This window comes from Electrophorus electricus, chromosome 19 (genome assembly GCF_041902795.1).
Source record: "Electrophorus electricus isolate QZ-2024a chromosome 19, ASM4190279v1, whole genome shotgun sequence".
NCBI classification, from domain to species: Eukaryota; Metazoa; Chordata; class Actinopteri; order Gymnotiformes; family Gymnotidae; genus Electrophorus; species Electrophorus electricus.
In genome coordinates, this window is record NC_137515.1 from 16,717,501 (window position 1) to 16,732,354 (window position 14,854).

At 43.9% G+C, this 14,854-nt stretch overlaps 1 protein-coding gene across 1 annotated transcript in view; it reads right to left on the minus strand.

The window, feature by feature from the left end:
- Positions 1-2,439: 2,439 nt before the first annotated feature.
- dchs1b (dachsous cadherin-related 1b) overlaps positions 2,440-14,854 on the minus strand; it is an 84,801-nt gene continuing 72,386 nt past the window's right edge. The window contains exons 11-21 of the mRNA XM_027000893.3: positions 12,078-12,317; positions 11,394-11,519; positions 11,071-11,280; positions 9,917-10,783; positions 9,529-9,642; positions 8,981-9,192; positions 8,715-8,866; positions 8,144-8,274; positions 7,634-7,920; positions 6,921-7,062; positions 2,440-6,743 (exon numbers count right to left, since the gene is read on the minus strand). Coding sequence (XP_026856694.2) covers positions 4,141-6,743; positions 6,921-7,062; positions 7,634-7,920; positions 8,144-8,274; positions 8,715-8,866; positions 8,981-9,192; positions 9,529-9,642; positions 9,917-10,783; positions 11,071-11,280; positions 11,394-11,519; positions 12,078-12,317 — 5,084 coding nt within the window. The 3' untranslated portion in view covers positions 2,440-4,140. The remainder of the gene's footprint in view (positions 6,744-6,920; positions 7,063-7,633; positions 7,921-8,143; positions 8,275-8,714; positions 8,867-8,980; positions 9,193-9,528; positions 9,643-9,916; positions 10,784-11,070; positions 11,281-11,393; positions 11,520-12,077; positions 12,318-14,854) is intronic.

Below are 14,854 nucleotides of genomic sequence, written 5' to 3' on the forward strand. Positions count from 1 at the left end.
ATAATGTAGTAGAATAAGTCAAGGACTAGATACTTTACTTACCTTTATGTTGTAGATAAGTGAATCTGTTCACTTATTTCCCTAATTTGGGGGTGTCTATGTTATAATTCTGCTGAGTGTGAGCAAGTTGCTGTTTTCATTCTTCTTCTGTATATCTGTAACTCACCTGGTAAAGCAGGTAATTGCATGGTGCTTGTAACATAAAGGGCATTGGTTTGAGTCCCAAGCAGCACATATTCTGTCTTGCTGATCAATATGTAAGTCACTCTGGATCAGATTGTCTGCCAAGTACTGTAAATGTTAAAAAAAAAAATACAGCTACCAATATCAGAAGGTAGCCCTCACCTTAGTAAATAATAGCTTAATGGAAAATCCAGCCACCTACTCTGGGGCAAAAGATTAGAGTGTAATAAGTTCTGTTTTACACATGCATAGTTCATAGCTAGAAAAGTTAATCAGGATTATTTTTCATCCTAATTGTGACCCTGATTAAAACAAATTAATCATTCATAATTCAGGACCTAGGGTGACCTGTTCAAAAAGGTCAAGCAGCAAAATGAAGGTCAAGCAGCTAAACACAGCCATATGTAAATGAGGGCAGTATAAACCCAAGCTCTTGATTGATTAATCAGGATACCACTAAGTTACATCTTGAATGCTTTCTTATAATAGAAAATGCAAACATAATGCAGATATTCTAGAACTACAGTTAAATGAGATTTGGAATTATGTGTATATGCCAGTCTCCTATCAAACACTTATCATCCTCCAAGAACTGGATCAGATATCCTCATTCTATTATCTTTGTAAAGGATGAAACGCTCACTGTGAGAAAGTGAAGCACATACATTGTTGCTGTCGGGGCTGAGTGTAAATCTGGGACACACGAGGCATAGTGTTGGGATACAGGGAAGCTGGGCTTCTGACATCAGCAACCTCACGGCATAGGGGTGAGACAGGTTTAGGACAAACAGCTGGGGAAAGTGTGTGAGAGAGAGAGAGAGAGAGAGAGAGAGAGAATACAGCTATGCATGGAAAATCAGATATGCTCATTGTCTTGACTTTCATAAACTTAAACTCCTTAAATAACCAACAGTTTCACCCTCATGTGTCTCTGATCCACTGAAAAAGGCTCTTATGCTTTCTCATACTGAGTGAACACTAAAACTAACAAACTCAGACCTAGTACATACACTTTAAAGGGTGATTTAAAGGGTAGAGTCGTAGCTTTCAACATGCATACATTTAAATAGGAGAAACATTTTTGCTCCTAAATGGCTCCATAGAGTCCACACTTTAAGACCAGGCAGACATACTAGAGATAACCACCGCACAATTATATGTATAAATCTCATGAAAATCTAGTTATAATATTGGTGCCATGATAACCCGATGTCCAAGGATTCCAATTCTTATTGGTAGACTGAAGAAATAATACTGAAAACCCAGAAGCATAGGATTTAATTTGCATACACTGTATTCTTCCACTTCACCTTTCAATAATATGCATACTCATATTGTAGTGAAAAGGTTCCATTTAGGGATCTCCATACAGCCTGTTCAAAAAGGCAGCAACTGATGTCGGGAAGGATTTTTGTTTTGAAACAACAAAAGCCAATAATGTAGTTACCTTTAAAGTGAAAGTCTAAGTCTAAGTCTATTGAAATTTCCAGACATTCAAATTTTCAAATAAATTACAAACACCAATGGTTGTTTCTAATTTTCCATAAATACTTTGAAGAGTCTTGTGCATCCCCTCATATTCCAAATATACCTCTTAAAACCAGAACAAAATATTAATTATTACTCTGTGGCACATTAATGGAGCAGAAATCCCTGCACAGCTATGCAAACAAACCTGGCCACCATATGAGAAGAACATGCAATTACACAAATCATCATTATATACATTTTAGGCACTGTATCTGGTGAGATGCATGTGCAGTGTAAAAATGTTTTGTTCAGTGAGTTTATGTACGAGCCCTAAGCAGCCAATTTTGGGCAGAACATGAAGATATGGTACATGGCATATATAGATCAAAAACAGGACTTTATTCGTTTTTCTTTTTAAAAAATGTCTGGTGTCTGATTAGATTGTTGTTAACATGATATGTCTAATGCACTTACAATTACCATAAAAAGTAATTCTGTAATTAATATCTGTAATTAATTATCACTTGATGCATTTGATGACTTTGTGTAAGCATTGGACACACCCTTTGCTCTTGGCTGTACACTCTCTAAAGCCAAAATTGGCCACAGAAACATACTATTTCTAGGCAAATAGCTTTTTAATGAAGGACAAATTTGACTCTGACCTCTGTAATTCACTGCTAAAAGCCAGATGATTAGAGCTTGCTTGGGCTTCAGTTGTTTTTCATATCGCATGCCTGGACTCATGTCCACAGGAAAAAAGAACAAAGACAGAACAGTCCGACAAAAGAAATCAGTAGGAATTTAATGGTTCCTTTAAATATATGTACAGATGATTTCTATAACTCTGCTGCCAAGAAGTTGGCAACTGTCTTGTTTCAAACTTGTTTAAAAATGGATCCTTTCCACACTCCTAGACATCACAAGGTCAGTTTTTATTTATTTATTTATTTATTTGTATAAGACCATCTAACAATTTCATGCCTTTCTTTTACTTGTCTCTACACTAAGGATTTAGCACAGGGTTCTTCAGCTTGAGGTGGTGTTGATATCAGGTACGTGCCAGAGGTAGCCAGTCATTAAAGGACAGGACCACGTTCAGGACACAGGGGAACATACTTGTTATGTAACTGTAATCTGTGTAGTGATGAGTACACGGTCAGGGAAAAAAAACGACATTTCTAAAGCATTTTTTTTAATGTCCAGAATTTATGCCAAATGATTATGCGCTCATAATCACTTTTGTACAATTCCAGTATTGTTGGCCACTACTACCACAGGCTGCTTCCGTGAAGTCTGCGTTCGGTTTCCTCAACGACATTCTGGTTAAATATTGAAGCACTTATCTTGTGGGTAACTAACAGAGACTATTTTATCTGCACTGAACTGTGTGATCACCACCCCAAGTGTCAGAAAAAAGCAAACGTACACACAAGCACTGAGGGCCTCTCTACTTTTGTTGGCACTGTACATACAGAAGTCTCTTCGCATTTTCACCATTCACTGAACAGGCCTTCAGATAAGCTTCAGATAAGCTTCGAACAATATGGCAAAGAGACAGCTTTTCTAGGTCAGCTCTGCTATCATGCTGGAAGACCTTGTGTTTAGCAAAGGGATCAAAAGTAGAAGAAAAGTATTATATAACACTACACAACATGGGCCTCAGTAAGCCCATGATTTGACTTCATATAAATAGTTATCAAAACACAACTCTCCAGTCACTCACATCACCGATGAAGAAGCACACAACCAATAATCCACAAAGTCCGAAATCAATGACCACACATATGTATGGTGTTACAAACACTATACAGCAATAAGGCATATACACTATGATCAGTATACATACAAATATACAAAAAGTAAATGCAGTGAGAACCTCTTATGCAAGGTAAAGTTTGTTCTTCAGTAACAAGATGAACATGGAACACGATGCAATGAAACAGCTGAAAAATAGAACTGAATATATATATATATATATATATATATATATATATATATATATATATATATATATATATATATATATACACATACATAGTGAAATCTCTTTATGCTGTTTTAAATCTCTTCGTGCTGTTTCAAATGGAGTCCATAAAGTATGGTGATAGCAGCCAACTTGGACATACTCTGCAGTACACATGGAGTTTCAAAGTTGTCAGTCATCAGTATCAAAAACAAAAAAGCACCAAAGCCTTATCTCCCTGGCCAGCCAGTGAGGTGACACAAAGCAAAACGCAAATCTTCAAAACCCAAATCTGCATTGGCTCTGATGAAGGGTATCGTCATTTCATTTCAGCAGCATAGCGGGGGTTTTTTTAAATTAAATTAACCCTTTCAGTTACCAGAGATCTGTGTCAGAAAGACGGCTAAGAAACGAGTCATTCTCGCTTCTTTTTTACCATATCCGCAGATTCTACAGTGGGTTGTGCGCCTCAATTGAACCAAACATTCAAGGCTCCTTACAATGTGGAATTGAAAGTAGGGTTAGATCCTCATCTCTGCCTCATCGCTTGGCTCCAGGGAATGCTCTGTGGTGCTAATCATGGATGCTGAGGGGCCTTGTGTGACACCAAAAGGGGAGACAGCTGGCGAACGAGCTGCCAGAGGTGACAGGGATGGTGAGAAGCTGGGGGACATAGCAGCCGATGAGATGGAACCCTCGTGGCTGATGGGAGAACGTCTGAGAGACGCCAGGTGTGGGAACGTCCGCACAATGGCAGGCTTTGGTGGAACAGACTTGGCACCGGGGTGAGCTACTGAGGTAATGAGAGGGGGTGGATCTATTCTGGGTTTCGGGTCTGTTTTGGCTTTGGGTTGGAAGGGTCGGCGTGGATTATTCGGGGGTATACTTTCATCTTTCAGTCTGGCAATTTCTGTAAAGACATTAGCAAGAGGCTGGAACTGTGGACACCAGTTGAGAAGGTAGTCCCAGTTGTAGCTCCCTCGCAGTTCCTCATCACTAGCAACAATGGCTGTGAGGGAACCATCTACTGAAGGTTTGCCATCCTCAGGGAAGGCATAATCTTTTGAGTGGGATATGTTAAGCCCTCTGCCAACGCCAAGGTAGCCACCCCCTTCGTCTCTATAGACCGGAAGCTGGCCGGAGAGTAAGGTACCGCTTAGACTCCCCAGCTTCTTTCCTTTGAACCACTGGCTAGCATCCAGAGCCCCTGGTTCACAGGAGATATCAGAGAGCTGGTCTGCATCCTGCTGAATGCCAGAATCAGGCCCTCGGGCGGAGATGTGCTCTTGCATGGATGACGTGATGCTTGCCACTCGCGGATACTCATTTATCATTCGAATCTCGTCATCCTCTGCAGCCTCGGCTGATCCTCTGCCACTAGAGTGTGATGGATCCAAGGAACCTCCTCTGTTGTAGGAACCTCCAGCTCCACCTTGATCAGTAGCAAACCCTGGAAGAGTCTGGTGGTAGATGCTCTCCCCACCAGCAGACTTGGATTCATCCAACTGCTGCAGTGCGGTGTCTGAAGCCACTGTCCCAGTGTTCTGACCTTTCTTCCTCCGTCTGGATTTTACCAGATACAGAGCCACAGCAATTATGACCAAAATAACTATTACACCCAAAGAGGCTGCAATGATGCTAACCAGGAGAATGTTAAAGTTGGTTGCAAGCCCGAAGGAAGTGTTGGTGACATCAATAGTTAACTGGGCAGTTGTGACTCTGGAGGTTTCTAGAGGACTGTGAGCCGTTACATCCATGGACATGAGGCGGGTCTCCCTTTTGGAGCGGCCCCCTCCACTAGAGCTACCAGAGCTGTCCATCTTGAGGTAAATAATTCCAGTGGTCTTGTTCACATCAAAGTACGGAGAGCTGTTGGGAAAAGAGTAGAGCACAATCCCATCCACACCGCCATCCTCATCGATGGCTTGCACCTGACCAATGCTCTGGCCCTTCTTGGCGCCCTCTGGTACCTCAAAGGCGAAAGCTGAGGAAGTGAAGACTGGATCATATTCGTCCTCACCTGTGACATAGACTTTCACAGTGACTGTGGCAGAATTGTTACCTGCATCCACAGCCAGAGCCATGAAGTGAAAGGAATTCACCTTCTCAAAGTCAAAAGCCTGACGAGAGCGCACCTCCCCTGTGTTCGGGTCCACCATGAAGAAGTCTTTTCCCTGACTTGACCGATCCACTATGAAGTACTTCAAATGCCCGTAGACACCAGTGTCATGGTCTATGGCATGCAATACCATGACTGCTGAATTAGGTGGCTGGTTTTCTCGAATGCTTGCAGTCATGGTCTCAATAGGAAAGAAGGGCCTGTTATCATTAATGTCCTTCACCTCCACATTGATAGGAGCCAGAGCAAAATGACCATGGCCATCAGAAGCTTGGATAATAAATACATGGGCAGGCTGAGTCTCACAGTCCAGAGGCCTCTGCAGTCGTAGCGCTCCTGTCCACTGGTCCACTGAGAACATCTCCATCTCATCTCCAGAACTTATGCTGTATTGGATCTGTGCATTAGGGGCTGAATCTGAATCGGTTGCGGAAAGCCGTAAGATCTCAGTACCAGCTGCAGCCTCTTCACTCAGAGCCACCATGTACTCAGCACGGCCAAATACGGGAGGGTTGTCATTAACATCGCTCACAGTAATGACAGCAGGCACGCTGGAGCTGCGCTGGGGAACGCCACGGTCTGATACCACGACAGTGAGGTTGTAATGAGCTGTCGCCTCAAAGTCCAGCTTCTCCACTAAGATCAGTGTGCCCACTGTCTGGAAGCCACGACCTTCTATGAAACGGACGCTACTCTCAATCTGGAAGGCATTCCCAATGTTCCCGCTTGCAATTGCAAAATCGAAACCTGAGTTTTCCTGGGAGAGGTCACCATCCACTGCCTCCAAGCTCAGGATGGTGGCTCCCGGAAGTTGGTCTTCAGACACAGTGGCTCTGTATTCTGAATGATGAAACATTGGAGCATTGTCATTCACATCTGTCAGCTGAACCTGAACAGTGGCAATGGAAGACAGAGATGGGGTTCCTCCATCCCAAGCCTCGATAACAATGCTCACAGAAGGACGCTCTGGGTCAAACTCAGCTTTCTGGGTAATAAACAATGTGCCTGCAAAGCAAAAACACACATGCTTCAAACTTTTGATTGCTTGCATTGTAACCTTCTGCCATTCCATTTAAAAAGTATTAAGACCACAAAGCCAAATAGCTTCTATGTAAAGCCAGTAAGAGATTTGGTCCACATGGCACTGCAGAAGAAAGAATTGATAATGAATCAACTTCGTACCATTACTGGGGTCAATGTAAAACCCCTCCCTGGATGATGACCTCACTTGATATGTAACCCTCCCATTCTCTCCAGAGTCTCGATCCGTGGCCGTAACTGTGACTACAAGACTGCCTGGCGGAGAATTTTCTGGCAGAGTCACCTGGGAAACCACAGCAGAGCAGTTACTCAGTATACTTCAGTACAGCAGAACTTGACTTTTCTTACCCCCCCCCCCCCCCCATTTCCCTCTCATTTAAGAGCTCCTTTTGTAAACATTGATGTCATTTCCTTAAATGTCATAGAGGAACGTGTTTAATGAAGCCTCTACATCCACATTCATTAGACTGTTAAAACTTTTATGGCTGTGAATGCAGTTTCGTGCACAAGGCAAATTTACTTGATCTGTCTATCAAATTTAACAACGTATGAAAATCTGAGAAGGACATCTGTCCACACCTGATGAATAAGTGCAAATCAACACAACTCATTTTTAGGAGGAAAATGCAGCTGCAAATTTTTAGAAATCCTTCAAATAAAGTGTTGGGGAAAAGTGTTGGGAAAACTTAGTTTTTCTCTTCGCTTACTCTTTTCCTGTCATTTTCTCTTACTAAAGGATTTCTTGGATTTAAAAAAAACAGCCACATCTGAAAGGCAAATTTCAGCAACAGTACTGAGCTGTACTTATGGACAAATCTGGAAGCTGTAGTCCAGATGGTGTTGCTGTAGTTTACCTGGTATAGGTCTTGTGTGAAGACAGGCACATTGTCATTCACATCCTCCACCAGGATTGTCAGATTGGCCTCACTCAGGTGCTTTGAGTCTGAGGCTTGGACTGTTAGGGTGTACCAAGTCCTCTCTTCAAAGTCTAGTGGCGCAGTCAAAAACACCTTGCCATTGTAGCGGTGGATTCCGAACTTGCCCAGCGAGGGAGTGTCCAGACGGAGAGAATAATACAGCGCTGGGCCTGAGTCCACGTCGTTTCCTGTTACCCTGGTAATCTCCGTGCCGATAAGCGAGTCTGGGGGAGAATGGAGACATAACACACTCTCAGTGGGCATATGGTAAAAAGAAACAGATACGGGTATCTGAAAGAAGAACAGTTGGTAAAGAATCAGAAAGCAAGACAAGCCTGGTTGTTTTTAAGCTAATGAGAGGTAAAGGGCTGATATGACCCAAGGAGAAGAATAACAATGGTTTGTTTACAGGATCAAGGAAAATGGCAACGATCATTGCTCACTCACTTTCCGGTACTCGCACATCCCTTGGCAGGGGAATCGTAGGACTGTTGTCATTGAGGTCGACGATAATCACAGTTAGTGTGGCAGAACCAGCAAGCTTGGGGCTGCCACGATCTGTTGCTGTAATCACTAGCCTAATGTAAAAAGAGATTAGGATCAAACATCAAGAAAAAGTCTCTCTCTACACACAATATCCTGTTTTGAATGAAATACTGTGTCAGTCTATGTTCCTTTCTCTATGCTTTTTCCAAGAAAAAAACCTTCTTCTTTCAATATGGACAAAGGATCACGTTTAAAACATTCCCTAAATCCACAGTACCCCCCCCCCCCCCCCCCAGTGTGATAGGAATGACGGGCGCACTTCTAGAATGAAGCACAGGGTGTGTGAGGTACTGAATACATCAGACGCAGGCTGATAACGCTGAACAAGAGGAGGACAAGAACATTCCACAGAGCACAAGGAAATAAAAGCCCCACAAAACTCATTTCACTGCCAAGCACAGCACACACACACACACACACACACACACACACACACACACACACACACACACACACACAAGGAAATACTCACTTTGTCTGTATCCAGATCTCCCGGTCCATGATGGCTGCTGTAGTAATACTGCCGGTCAGAGGGTCAATCTTAAATAGTCCACTGCGCCCGGATGACTGGATTGAGTAGGTGACCTGACCGTTCGGGCCCTGATCCATGTCCTCGGCCATGACCTGACGACAGACAGCATTGGACGGTGATTAACTATGTAACTTAATGTTTTCAGAAAGTATATAAGAGAATGACAGTATCATTTACTTGTGGAATTAAAAAAATTAAGGAGGTACCTGAATAATAGGGGAGTCATAGCCTTGTGCCTCACGCATGTACGCCACATAGTTCTGCAGCTGGAAGCGGGGCAGGTTGTCATTCACATCCTGAAGGATGAGGTTGACGGCCATGAAGGAGCTGGAAGTGGCAGTTTCCGCTTTCACCACTAGGCGGAGTCTTGGTGTGTCCTCAAAATCCAGGCCACTGGAACTCTTTACCCAAATCTCACCTGTGTTAGAAAAGGAACGGCACACTGAATCAGCTACGTTCCATCAAAACTCTATAGTCTTCAACCTGTGGACTTGCTGCCAGTTATGCAGCATTAAATTTTGTCTATGATTCATTATAAAATGTCTCATATTTAGAGTGGTAATTGAAGATCAGACATATTCAACAATTTGAATTTGCATTTTGTGAAAAATTAATTTTGACACCCCTTCCAAAACAATTCAAAATAATCTCATGTAATGAGAGAGCCTATGGGAAATTTGTTAGCCATGCTAATATGAAGCCTGATATCCCAGCATGGAAGGCTGTGGTTACTGTGGTAACCACGGCAACGGACCCGTGCTGGAGCTGATGCTAAAGGACTGCTGCCGGTTGCCACTGAAGATGCTGTACGTGATGCCCCTGCGGGTGCCGTCTGGGTACTGCGCCTGTGTCTGAGCAACCGCGGTACCTGAGGAGTGCAAAGAAACAGGAGCTCAGTCCTGCAGACACGGTCCCGCATGCAGTGCCCATAGGGCACACAGAACAATGTGCACACAAAGGTTTCAGTATCAAAAAGATATATTTAACATTTGGAATGTCATTGTTTAGTGCTTATACATAACGTCATTTGCAGAGAAAATAATTAGCTTTGTTTTTAAATTTGATGGTTGAACTAAAACATGAAATGCTGGGATTAGGATTACAAAGACACCAAACATACAGCATGCCATTTGCCTATTGACCTTGGGGTGCATTCTCCTGAATGCTGACGTCCCTGGTGGTACGCGAGAAGCGGATGCCCTTGTAATCCTGCTCCTTCACGTAGATGACCACCACGCCCAGGGAGGACTGAGCAGGGCTGCCCTGGTCCATGGCCTCTACAATGAGGGTGCGCTGGGTCTGGGTCAGGCTGTTCAGTGCTTCGGTGGTCTGGATCTCCCCGGTCAGGGAGTTTATAGAGAAGCCTCGCACAGGCATGGCAAAGCGATAGAACACCGAACCATTGGCCCCAAAGTCCTTATCTTCCGCTTTCATGGTGGCGACCACTTGGTTGGTGGAAACACTCCTGCTGGACATGTTGATGATGAGTGGATCTTGGATGAAGAAGGGCGCATTGTCGTTCACGTCCAAAATCGTGACAGTGACCTGGGCCGTGGTGTTGCGCGGTGTGGCGGGGGACGAGTCGACCGCGCACACCTGGAAGCTGTAGGAGGCCCTCTTCTCTCGGTCCAGCGGGGAGGCTATGGTGATCCGACCCATGTCAGGGTCCACAGTGAAAGCGCCATGTACCTCATTGCTCAGGAAGTACAGGATCTGGCCATTCTGTCCCTCATCAGCATCTGTGGCAGTCACGTCCAGCACCACGGTCCCAACAGAGGTGTCCTCTAAAACATCTATGTTGTAGCTCCTACTGCTGAACTTGGGGCTGTTGTCATTGACGTCCAGGAGCGTGACTTTTATGGTGGCTGTACTGCTGAGGGATGGGCTGCCATGGTCGTGGGCAACCACTTCCAGAGAGTAACCGTGCCTCTTCTCTCGGTCCAGGGGTCGAGAGGTGGACAAGGCTCCTGAACTGCTGTCTATCTGGAAGTCACCATCTGGATCTCCAGCTGAAGAAGAATAAAAATGAAAAACAAAAGCACAAAAAAGAAAAACATCAAAGGTTTACAGTAATTAGCAACTCATTTTCAATAATAGGCCCTTGATAAAGTAAAGATCAAACATTCCGCCACTGTATGAACATTCTATGAATGCTGATGAACCACTTTAAAAGTAATGTGAGGTTTGGTCAGCCAGCGCCATCACACACAAAATACAGGCAGATTTTTCTGCAGGCCTTGGCTTGCTCATAAATTATCCCAAATGGTTTGGTTTCCCTGCATTACACGAAACCTACCCGTGATCCTGTATTCCAGCCGACCACCGTCACCGCTGTCTTGGTCAGTAGCTCTGACAGTGAAAAGTTCTACAGGCGCGAGGTTCTCTGGAAGCTCCAGATTGTACTGCTGCCTCTCAAAAGCTGGAGCGTTATCATTGTCATCCAATACAGTGATGTGCACCGTGGCTTTGGCAAAGTTAGGGGGCATTCCTCCATCCTTGGCATAAACTACATAACATACCACAACGATATCAGAAATCGCTGACACAAAGTCGACAGTGCAGTGATTAGAAAATTAAACAAGTTACTGCAAGCTAAGACAGGAGAAGAAAGAAGATTACCAGTGACAGTGTAATGGTCTTGCTGCTCCCTGTCAAAGACTTTAGTCAGTGAAATAACACCAGTGTCGGGAGAAATGATGAAACCATCCGCCATGACGCCTCCGTAAGTCACACGACCATTAATGCCTGGAACAGAGGCATGGAAAAGGCTCATGAACCAGCTGATCAGACCTTTCTTGAATTTTTAACTCTGCAAAGAGTCAGAATGGCTAATTATAAACGCAAATGCGTAGGTACAAAGTTGAAAGCGAAGTTGTTGCATCAGCGAAGTTGCTGTCTTGGTGTTTTTTCCCCCACCGGGGCCTGCAGCTTACACACGGGTGCCAAACTACATGCGGAGTGAGCTGGACTGGCACCTGTTGGCACCCGTAATGACTCTTGGAGGCAACCTACTGCACGCCCTTCCCCTCAGCCTGGGAGCACGAGACCCAGGCCCACAATCCCCTACATGCAAGTGCTTAAAAACCATTGCTGCTGGCTAGCAGTGAGCCACCGCACCCAATAGCTCTGTTTGATAAGTTGTAACGGAACTGTGAATTGTTCCAAAGATGGGCCGCAAATATGCTAAATTCAGATACAGAGGCTAATTAATACATAAGAGACTGACTAGTACATTAAAACAGATCACAAGGAATCCAGTGTATGTGGGAAGAAAAGATAATTAGCATGTATGGAATGGCTCACCTTGGTCCCGGTCAGTTGCGGAGACAGTAAGCACAGTTGCTCCGGCTGGCTTGTTCTCTCTGATTTGGGCCTCATACTCGCTCTTCTCGAACCAGGGAGCCTCATCATTCACGTCCACGACCTGGACAGACAGCACCTGAGTGGTGGAATGCTGGGGGATTCCGTGGTCCTCAGCGATGATGGTGAGGTCGCAGCTGTCTTGTTCCTCACGGTCCAGAGCTTTGAGAATGGAGAGGGAGCCTGCAGCAACAGGGAGGGAACAAGCATTGCTGACGCATTTGTATGCAGAAACGTATTATAGCGCAAAACACGCAACTAAATTATCAGTTCTAAAGTGGCAAAGAGTTAAGAAAGCTGAATGCTTCTTATCATCTGTCTGGCAGATGTTGGTCTTATTTACACCCCTTTAGTGGTTCTAAACACACTTTTATGTTGGTCCCACCACCAAGTAAAAGAAGGGTTGGCTTTTCTCTCGCTCACATAGCTGGTGTAGAAACCTTTCCCACACATGAGCCACATTCGCTGCACACAACACAGGAGCCAAAAGACTTAAAGGCTTGATTTGCTTAGATTTCCAGGATTCTATTACTACTCAAAGAGTCAACCACAGAAACCATAGTTTTATTGCCCAATATTCTCCCCTCTCTGCTATTGCCCTTGATAATGCCTTGGTATTCCACAAGGAACGTCAAGAAAATGCCTTTCCCCGGCATGTGGAGGAGGAGGAAGGAGCCCCTCGATTCCCTGCCATCAGAGGAAGAGCAGCGGGGTACCCCAGGGTACACACACTCCTGAGGAGGACCTGGCAGTTTAAGCCCTCACCCGTCTGCCTTACGCTGCTGGGTGTTTTGTTCGAGGAGTTCTGTGTAAGGCCTTCCCTGTGTTTAGCATTCAGCTAACACAGCTTTAGCCCTAAGCACATCACCGACTGCTGAAAACGGCTTCGGCTCTCTAGCTGAGCAGCTCTGCTTTTGCACTCAACCAGACCTTCTCTTTCACACTCAGTCAAAACCTCATTAAGACTTATTCCCTGAAGTCTGGTCATTACTGCCAGTGGAGGCTTAAACTGTTGCCTATAATCTGTTTTGGCCCTCCTCATTAAACACAAAGTTCAAAACTGAAATAAATTATCAAGCCATCTTAATCCATATAAATAAAATAAATTGTTATCTCAAAGAATTGATCCATTAATTTTTGGACCAACATTTCTCTCCACTCTGCGGTCTGCACTCAGCGTATAATGCTTTGCAAAGGTTTTATGCAGGTGTAGAAAAAAATGCTGCCAAGTAAGATTGCTTCCAAAAAAAGAAGTGTTAGTAGGTTATTTTTGTCAATTAACAAAATGCAAAGGGAATGAACAAGAGAGAAATCAAAATCAAATCAATATTTGGTGTGACCATCTTTGGCTTCAAAACAGCTTCACCTCTTTTACACTTCCACAGTGTCAGGGATTTTGTAGGATTATAGTAAAATGTATGATTAACCAATTATACCAAACAGGTATATTTTCATATGTAGGTTGAAACAGTTATTAATTGCAACAGAAACAGCTGTGTATGAGGCTTAAAACTGGGCGAGGCCAACCTCTGCTACAAAGGTAAAGTTGTGGAGGTTTCATGGTGTCATACACCATGGCAAGACTGAGAAAAGCAATGAGACACATGGTAACTATACTACATCAGCAAGGTCTCTCCCAGGCAAAGATTTCAATGCAGACATTGATTTCTGGGGTTTCAACATGTGCTGTACAAGCTCTTTTGAAGAAGCACAAAAAAATGCGATGAGGGCTATAGATGCAGTGATCAGACACACAAAAGACAGGGCAGATGAAAGACACATCGTGCTTACTTCCCATCAAAATCGAAAGATGTCCAGCAGTGCAATCAGCTACGAACTGGCAAAAACAACTACACCCAGGTACACCCATCTACTGTTCAGAGAAGTCTGGCCAGAAGTGGTCTTCATGGAAGAACTGCGGCCAAAAAGCCATACCTTCGATGTGGAAACAGGACCAAGCAACTCAACTAAAACAATATGAACTGGGGTGCAGAAAAATGGCAGCAGGTGCTCTGGAGTGATGAGTCAAAATTTTAAATATTTGCCTGTAATCTGGACAGAGATACCATAGCATGCCTGCAGACAACAGTGAAGCATGGTGGAGGTCCCTTGCAAGTTTGGGGCTGCATTTTTGCAAATGGAATGGGGATTGGGTCTGGATTAAGGGTGTACTGACTGCTGAGAAATACAGGCAGATACTTATCCATCATGCAACACCATCAAGGAGGCATCTGATTGGCTCCAAATTGTATTCTGCAGCAGGACAACAACCCCAAACATACAGCCAATGTCATCTTAACTATAAAGAACAAGGAGTCCTGGAAATGATATGGCCCCACAGTGCCCTGATCTCATCATCAAGTCTGTCTGGGATTATATGAAGAGACAGAAGGATTTGAGCAAGCCTACAACCACTGAAGATCTGTGGTTAGTTCTCCAAGATGTCTGAAACAACTCCCCTGCCGAGTTCCTTCAAAAACTGTGAGGAAGTGTACCTAGAAAAATTGATGCTGTTTTGAAGCCAAAGATGGTCACACCAAATATTGATTTGATTTACATTTTTCTTTTGTTCTTTCCCTTTGCATTTTGTTAATTGACAAAAAATTAACTATTAAACTATTAGCACTCCTATTTTTGAAAGCATTCTTACTTTGCAGCATTTTTTTTCCACACCTGCATAAAACCTTTGCACAGTACTGAATGTCAAAGTGCAACGGTTG